At 51.1% G+C, this 8,964-nt stretch overlaps 1 protein-coding gene across 5 annotated transcripts in view; it reads left to right on the top strand.

The window, feature by feature from the left end:
• Positions 1 to 8,353, top strand: part of NRIP3 (nuclear receptor interacting protein 3) — a 28,334-nt gene extending 19,981 nt beyond the window's left edge. For 3 of the 5 annotated variants that reach the window (XM_087745555.1, XM_087745559.1, XM_009461536.2), the window contains 5 exons: positions 534 to 616; positions 3,996 to 4,135; positions 4,556 to 4,608; positions 4,709 to 4,806; positions 6,195 to 8,353. In XM_087745555.1, the coding sequence (XP_087601681.1) occupies positions 534 to 616; positions 3,996 to 4,135; positions 4,556 to 4,608; positions 4,709 to 4,806; positions 6,195 to 6,210 (390 nt within the window). In that variant the 3' untranslated portion in view covers positions 6,211 to 8,353. Of the gene's footprint in view, positions 1 to 533; positions 617 to 3,995; positions 4,136 to 4,555; positions 4,609 to 4,708; positions 4,824 to 6,194 lie in introns of all 5 variants that reach the window. The other 2 variants (XM_087745550.1, XM_087745543.1) reach the window with 2 other exon arrangements.
• Positions 8,354 to 8,964: the final 611 nt, after the last annotated feature.

An 8,964-nucleotide genomic window follows, 5' to 3' on the forward strand; every position in this document is an offset into this window, starting at 1 on the left:
CTGATGGATGTCTTCCCTTGGACATCAGGGTGGAGGGAGTAGCCAGGCTGGAGCAGCATGCTGAAATGCTGCGGAGTAATGAATCATGGCAAATCCCTGTGCTCACAGCCTATTTGTTTTCCTCAAGTGCCATCCCCATCCCTTTTTTCTTTCCCTGAGCGTAATTTCACATTTCTCCTCCTTACCCTGACTCTCTTTTGTATTTTCCGCTCTCCACAATATCCCCTCCCGCCTGGGGCTGCCCCTTCTGCTCTCTGCAGGGGCAAATGCTGCCAGGAAGGGCTCAGGACCCAGCACCACATCGTTCAGTAGCACCACCTTATTCAAAAAGCAGCTCAAGAGCCAACTCGGGTGCCTGGGGTGGACGAGGCGATACCCTGCAGGCACTGAGTGTGCGGTGGAGCAGGGATGGGCTGGCGCAGGGAGGTGTTGGCATTTCAGTGGGGACTGGTGTGTGTGGAGCAGAGACCCCGGACACCCTGTGCTCATCCCCCATCCCACGCATCGTCTCCCATCTCTGCTTGCTCTTGCAGTGCGCGGGGAAGGAGCTGAAGGCCGTGGTGGACACTGGCTCGCAGCACAACCTCATGTCATCTGCCTGCCTGGACAGACTAGGGTAAATATCTGCTGGATTTCTGTTTTGTGGGAACTTGTGGCACCTGGCAGCACAGGCAGTGCTCCCAGGGCTGGGGCTTCGCTCACGCCAGCGATGGCCATTCTGGAAGGGAGTGCTTTGGGCTGTGCCTGGGCAAGCCCCTGAGCCTCCCGTGAAAACCAAATCCTGGCTTATTCTTAAACGTCCTTGCAGGGAGCTGAAATCAAAAGCCACCTGTACCAACCTATTCACCTCTGAGTACATCCCTTCAGAGGGCTGGATGCATTTGTATTTTTTCAGTGCCTGCCTGTTTGTCATTCAGTGCCTTGTGAAATAGCTGAAACCCACCCCAGCCCTCGGGTGTCCCTGGGGGGACACCCCTGTCCCCGGGGCAGGTGTGGGGCTGGGTCAGCCCTGCAGGGACCTGGCTGCTGAGCATGCTTCTGCTGGCAGCTGCAGCACTGCTGGCCCCAGCATGGGGTGTAAAGCAGCTGTGCACTTGTGTACATGCATGTGCTTGAAATTTGGTGTCTGATGCGGCTCCCAGTAACAAATTTCTCCCAGTTGAAGGGAAAGGAAACGTATTTACGCAGTGTTAGAGAGCTGACTGCCAGCTATTCGCAGCAAAACCTCCCGCTGATCTCCGAGGAGCAGGATCAGGCATCAACTCACAGGATATCAAGATTTTGGCACTTTATTCCCATGGAGTCATTGCTTTTTAAAACCGACTTGCAGTGATTACACAAAAACCAATTGCAGTTGCTCCCCAAGCACTACTGCATAGCCCTGAATGAATGGTGCCTGTTTTCTGTCCAGACAGTAATTACTTATTTGCACAACAGTGTTTAGTGGCTGGAAGGTGGCTGCACTTAGTACAAACTTGTCACAAACTGTGGAGCTGCTCAGCCTAGCTTACAGATGATAACAGTGCATTTGGAGGGGTCTCATCTTGCAAGACGGTGTATTGGCTGCTCAACACGTCCAAGTTGCACAGCAATGCTCTGTGACAGTTCATCTGCTCTCTGTGTTACTCATGTGTGTCCTGCGTAGTTTTTGCAACATCAGTCTGCTTCAGCAGTCCCACCTTTCAAAGAGCACTTAAGAAATAGGTTAGAGCCAGTTTCTGCTCTCAGGTTATGGGGATTCCCTCCTGATTTGAGCGAGACCATTTTTGTAACCATCAGCCAGACAGCTGCAGTTAAAAGGCCCATGTCCCTCCCCAGCGTTACTCATCAGCAATGACCGTGCTTTGGTTCCTGCTAGGCAGGACCCCGCGGACACCGGGGCGTGCAGGAGCCATGTTGTGTGCAGGCAGACAGCGTGGCCAGAGCGACACCCTGTCCTGCACGCGCTGCCAGCCGAGGCGTGCAGCGGGCAGGGCTGCCTTGCAGGCAGCTTCCTGCAGATCCTTTACTGTTTGTGTTTGCAGGGACAGAAGCTAAAGCCAGATTAACAAAATGGGTTAAAACCAGGGCTTTGATGCCTGGCTGGCTCTGCCGTCGCTGTGGTAGGTCCTGTGCGACAACAGGCACCGCTCCAGGATGTTTTACTTCAAAGCAGTCCAGCGCGTGTGGCCACGATAAAGCACAAGTTTTGTTTAAATCCAGCCCTGGAAAGCTGCAGGGAAGAGGTATGCTAGGCAATTTTGCTCTTCTTCCTGCCGGGGCAGGAGGGGCCCCGCAGTGTGCTTCGCCGGGTGCTGCTGCCTGCAGTTGAGGCTGAGCGGCTCTGGGGACAGGCCCTGCTGCTGTGGTCTCTGGGGGCTCAGGGCCTAAAAGAGGTGTGTGTGTGCCTGAGGCACAGGCTCAATTCCTTCCTTCTTTTCTAAAATCTTTTTGCATCTTGTAATGCTGCCATTCAAGCTCTTCCCCTTGCCTCTGCGGGAAGCGGAGGGGTTAGCTCGCAGGTTGCTGCAGCATAAGAAATCCCCTGTGGAGGTGGAGGTGCAGCTGTTAGGCGAGCAGCTCTGGTCACTGCACACTGCTGGGGACCTTCTACTTTCAAACCTAACTCCACAATGTGTCACCGCCTCATGCATCAGTGGTTCTCCTCATCCCCCTGCAGTGTCCTGGTCATCTTTCAGCCACGCATTGCCCATGTGCTATCCGTCTGTCCTTGGGTCAGTCTCAGCTGTGATGAAGCGCTTCCTTGAAGGTGGCTTTATTCTGTCCCCCCCTGCAGCCTCTCTGCAGCCCTGGTCACGCCTGGGAAAACCATATGGGTCAAGGAGCCATCTCCAGCCGTATCTCGGCTCTGTTCAGGTCCTGGCTCCAACCCCACACCCTGCACCCTGCAGTGGGGACAAATGGGGGGAAACAAAGACCACAGCCAAAGACCACATGTCTTCCATTGAGTGGGCAGAGAGACCATTGGAGTTGACTGCACCCAAAAAAGCCACTCCAACCTGTCTTGGGCCAGAGTAAAGCCAGCTCAGGTCCAAGGAGCTCATAAACTTCTGCTTGATATGTTCCCACTGCTTTTTAAGGCCAGTCCCTAAGGGAAGTAGCAGAGGGGACCCAGCTCCTTCTGTCTGCTACCTCTCCTGGTCCTTGTACCTGCGCTAAATGGCATGGGCAATCCCCACCTCAGTCCCAGGGCCTCTGCCTCTGAGGGGGGCTTGTCCCCCCAGGACAGAGGGACAGACACACATACAGGCACTGCTGCAATGCAGCTCAGCAGAAAGGTACCTCTAATACCAAAAAGCAATACAGCTTTTACCCGAGAGAGAAATCACCACCTTGAATTGCCTTTCTATTAGATTCTCAGTTTAAAAGAGAAACTGAAGCTAAATAATCAGTGTTGTCAGACTAGTTCATGAGGCGTAGATAGAAGAAACGACTGTACCTGAGATATCCCTGACGCTCTTTTTTCCTTTTCTTGGGCTGAACGTGATTGATCTGTCCCCGTTTCCTCTGAATAAACCCAGCAGCAGCACCTGCTGACAAGCATGGATCGGGCGCACTGCGCCGGGTGTGAGGCATGGGGACACAGTGTCACCGGCTCCACTGGTGGGAGCTGGAGTGGAGTATCCCTTCCTTATACCCACACTGCATTAGAAGCAATTTTAGATCAGCAGCTTCCCCAAGTCTTGAGGAAATGCAGGAAAAAAGATTCCTCAGGTAAAAAGCAAAATCCAGTAAGAAGCTCTGCTTGGAGCAAGGGCTGATGTGACCCCAGGGCTGCATCGTGGGTTGTGCTATGGTCTGACATGGGTGTAGGCTGCTGGCTGTATGCAGAGCATCACAGAAAACCTGCCAAGAATGCAGCTTTCCAATAACGGTACAGTAATACAAGCAAGCTAAGAGCACTTCAGATGTAAGTATCCTCCAAATGCTGTTTGCTCTTTGCCGGAGCAGCTGAACCATGGCTGTTTCATGTCAGAATTGTTTTCAATGCACAGGTTAAAGGAGCATCTCAAAGCACTCCCTGGTGACGACGAGATGGTTTCATTGCCATACAAGGTGAGGGCGATCGGCCAGATCGAGCACCTGGCCCTCACAGTGGGAGCGGTCCCTGTGGAGTGCACTGCCCTCGTCGTGGGTGAGTGTGTGTGTGCTCCTCTGGTCCTCCGGGTACGGGCTGGGGCTCTACTCTCTCTTATGCCAGGGGGAAAAATGAAGCTTCAAAAACATGTTAAAATTAAAACAGAAATACTGCTTTTCTGCAGAAAAAGTCCCTGTTTGGCCCTTCGGAGGGAGGGAGGGAGAGAGGATGCGTTCAGCAGGGCTGTGCTGGCGGCACCAGGCTCACGCTCTGCTGTGCCGATGGAGCGACCACTGTATCTCCCTGCATGCGCATCTGCCTGCCCTCGCTTGATCATGTTCCCCTCTGGAGTAACTCAGTCCCTTTATAAACAGGGTTTTATTTAGCAGAACAGCTGTGAAGGAAGGATGGAGTCACTGACAAAAAGCTCGGGAGAACATTTTTTAATCTATAAATCTGAATGTTCCTATTTTTCAGAAGACAACGAGAAACCCTTCTCCTTTGGGCTGCAGACACTGAAATCTCTGAAGGTAGGGGTTTTCCAGCAGGGCTTTTACCCGCTGCTGGGGGAGCTGGGACCGCTGTGAATTGCAGTTTTCTCTCTTACCTAAAGGCATTTATTCTCTACAGTGTGTCATAAACATGGAGAAGCACCATCTTGTTCTCGGGAAGACGGACAGGGAAGAAATCCCGTTTGTAAGCAGCGGCAGCGCTGTGGCAGGAGAGCAGTAAGTTGGCTGGGGAGGTGAGCTGCGTGTGCACTGCTGAGCCTGATGGCAGTGCTCCCTGGCAGGAGCCCCCAGACCCTTGTTGCAGGTGAGCGAGAGCTCACCGGCACTGGCAGAAATTGTTTTCATCAGCTCATTGAGTTTTGAAGAAGAATGCCTGGCTTTTTCAGCAGCCGCCTTCAGCTTTTACTGCTTTTTTTTCCAGTAAGCATTGTACAGCAGTGGGGGTGTCGGAAAAGACACGCACAGGGCAATGCCTTAGGAAATGTAGTTTTTGGAGGTCACTTGGAAGACTCCTTGAGCATTGCTTTGAGAGTGTTCCCAAACAAACCTTCTTCTGGAAAATATTTACGAAGCAAGGCAAATAAACCCACATGGATATTTTGCAAAGTACAGGAGAGAGAGATCCTGGCTGGAGATAACGGTGTTGCCGCTTCTCCCCACGTTTCGCTGGCTGCCCTCCTGCCAGCTGCTCCTGATGTCCTGGACTTTTTCAACCTTATCTCCCTATAGAAAGAGAAATCTGTGCTGTCTGCTTTGGTACCTTCTAAACGTGTGTAGCTTGTGCGGCTGGCTCTGCAGGCAGGCAGCAGGCAGGGCAATCCCCCTCCTTCCAGGCACTGCATGGGGCTCCTCCTCACTGAGCACTGTGAAAAAGAGATGTATCACTGGCTCCTGCCTCTGACTTATGAAACCGGCAGGTGATAGGTGCCTGGAAGTGGGATTTGCACTTATGTGCCTCTCCCACTTCGCAGACAGCGCTTGCGGTTGCTCAGTGATGAACACTGTGGACACAGCCATCTAAAAAATGTTTGCTCGCTCCATAAGAAAGCGTCTTTGGCAAATGAGGTAGGGCAGCACCTTCTTTAGCTGCCTGTCATGAACAGCCACAGTCATGTTGGACATCCTGCAGCCCCTGTGCAGGTCAAGCCTGCTGTGCTGGGCACCACCAAGGTCGAGGAGCCTGGGTGGGAGCAGGGAAGGAGCAGACCTTCCTCAGGTAATTGTATTTGTGCTCCCTGGGGAGTACGAGGGGTGTACGCACTAGCGCAGGGCGTCAGGACAAGAGCACACGTGCACCCGCTGTGTGCCCAGGGCACTGACCCGCTCCATGCCCAGGACAGCCGCTGGTCATGGCTGCTGCCAGCCCATGAGCCCAGGGAGTGCCCGGTACGGCTCCGCGGGGGGACCATGCTGCAGTGCAAAACCACAGGATGTTTTCCCTGTCTCCTTTGAAATAGGGATGCAAGAGGCATAGTGTAGTTCTGTCGCCACTGCAGTGATGATTGTTTCTTGGTACTGCATTCAAGGCCAAATTTTGCTGCTTCCCTCCCCCCCACCCATGAAAAATGCCTGTTTTATTGAATGTCTTTTCCTTCCTGTTTCAGCAGTTCAGAGGCATAAAGAGAAATTGAAACACCGTCCCCGCACAAGAGCTTGACATGAAAGAATTCCTGTGCAGCTGTTCCAGATGAAACAGCAGTGCGCTGCTTTGAAAACCTTTATACTAGGCTACAGCTTGAGTAGAGCTAAATGAAGTCCTGTTCAGTAGCCAGTAATTTAGAGATATTCTCATGTTTATCTATGGGTTTTGAGAAACAAATGTGTGCTTATTTTCTGGACTTTTCTATATAGTGTCCTCTTTATTACAAACAGTTGGGAAAACCTTATGAATTTCTTCTGATGAGAAAAATACTTTTTATAGTGGCCTCGTATGAGTAATTGTATTTAGTTGTGATTAGAGGCTATCAGAATGAAATTTTTATTAATGATTTTTCCAGGGGCTAAGCATTTATATTCACCTAATTGATATTGCCACATTCAAATGGCCATTACCAGGAAGTTACTCAGAGTAAAATAACAATGCTAATACCACCTAGGAATTATAGCTCATCCTGTTAGCATAGTATTGTTGCCATGTAATTAGGGATGCAACTGCTGGCTTGATGAGAAAGAGCAATTACAGAATTATTAATGGGTTATAGGCTTCTCTGCAGTGGCTTGGCAGAAGCACAGAAACAGGATTTGGGAGGGCTCCTGGGGTGATCTCCCGCAGCCCTCAGCTCACCGTGGGGCTGGCGCCAGCACCGGGGCAGCCCATCGTGGCGCTGCCTCGCTGGGGCTTGAAACCCCCCGAGGAGGGATCCTCCAGGCAGGTCTCGGCTGCATTCCTAGTGGGAGTAGTCAGGAAAATTAATCATTGTATTGAGCCAAAAAGCAACAAACAAGCACAAAAGTACGTTGTCTGGAAAGCAGCAGATACAGAGCCTCATCGGTATATCAGGAACCAAATGGCCCCAACGTGCCTGTGGTTCTCCCCTGCCACCAGGACTGGTGCCTCCACCTGCCTACCCAGCACCCAGCCTGAAGCACCAGCAGCACCCAGCCTATGTGCTGGTGCGGGCTGACGACTCCAGCCGGACTTTAGTGTTGCTGCCAGAAACGCCATATTTTTATATCTATTTACAAATTGCCTGGGATCTTAAGTACAACACTAACCTTGACCACCCTCAGGGCAGGTGGAAGTTTTTGCCAGGACAAACATTTCATTCGGTGTTACTGTCCTGTAGCAGCAGGGTTGCTACTTCATGTGCTGCTCGCTTGCAGACCAGAACAAATGTACGGTATTGCTTGGGGGAGCCTGGCCTTGTACAAAAGCAGCTTTCTAGATTTTTAATAGCTAATGGGAATTAATTCCTGTCATCTGCTGAAGAGGCATCTTTAAAATTCAGAATAATACCCTTGTGATGATGTGCATCTGCTGATGGCCAGTCCCGCTGCAGCCGGACCCGCGAGGGCCAGCTGTGCGCCGCAGGAGCGGGAGTGCTGCTCCGGCAGCTCTTACTTAGCAAAAGCCCTTTGGCCCCAGGCAGGTGCAGGCTGCAGCATGGCTCAGCTGGGCTGCGGGGTCTCCAACGGGACCCAAGCGGTCACTCATGTGCTTAAGCCTCCCTGCAGACATTAATGCACCGCTCGCCCAGGCATCCCGTGGAGTGTAGCGTCAGCCGCAAGCACCGACATCGGCACTGGCATTTCCACTTAGGAAATGTCTTGACAGTCCTGGACGAGGACCAGTAACTCTTGTCATCTCGTGGCCATCAGCTCGGGTCTGGAGCCTGTCCCGCGAGCCAGGCTCCTGCCAGCTTTAGCCAGTCCGTGCCCAGTAATGCCATCTCATGCCTGCCATGGCATCTAAGCTGGAGCTTTATCTCCTGCAGTGGGTTTGAACCTCTTTTCAGTATTGGGTATGAGTAGCAAATCTGAACTATCTGTATTTTGAGCTATTTTCTATTTTGGTGATAAGTTTCAGTGCTTTCTCTACATACAGTATTTTATATAACACAGCTATATATATATATAATTTACAGGGTTGGGCTGCCCAGGGCAGTCCCACTGATGTGTTGTAGAAATATTTCACTAAATATGAAATATATTTGATTATTTTATATGCTATGAGTTTGGTATTTTGGTACGTCTTTCTTTCTGTGCTTATTACTGTGCTAAATGTCAAATTAAATCTAAATAAAGTTACATTGTTATTGCTGTTTATTGGCTGGTACCCTGGATATGTTGGTTATTTGTTTTCGGAGCACTTCTCTGTTGCAAACAGGAGTTCATTTCACTCTTCACCCTGGTGGGGCTCCACAGTGCTTTTGTGATTCTGTTGGGAATTGCTATCGGACCACAAGTACAGAGAGCAGCAGTGGAGATGCGTTAACCGGGCAGGCTAAATGGCATGCGGCAGTTGTGGTAAAATGTGAGCATTTGAAATCCCAGCCTTTTGTTGCCATGCATCTCCCTCCCAAAGCAGGTGTGAGATCCTGCTTGTGCTGCTTCAAGTTTTACCCTTTGGAAAGCTGAGTTCGTTTCTGCTGTGTTTGGCTAGCTCGCTGGGGCAATGACAGCCAGTGTAGGGGAATGCGAAGGCAACTTTGTAAACTTTAGGAAGCTAGGAAAAGAAAGTGGTCAGAGCAAAAGACAGGTAAGGCATGCATGCAATAGCTATGTGACCACAAACAGAAGAGCAGAAGCCTGAGATCAGGGTCTTCCCCAAAGCTTTGAATGTGGATTTAGGGGCTTGCTGTCTCTGCCCAGGTAGGCTTTAGGCTGCTTCAGCAGTAGTTGATCTCTCTCTTACGGATGAGAAATTATCCTTTT

Source organism: Nipponia nippon, unplaced genomic scaffold, assembly GCF_047370975.1.
Source record: "Nipponia nippon isolate SJK-2023a ecotype South Korea unplaced genomic scaffold, ASM4737097v1 scaffold_10, whole genome shotgun sequence".
NCBI lineage: Eukaryota > Metazoa > Chordata > Aves > Pelecaniformes > Threskiornithidae > Nipponia > Nipponia nippon.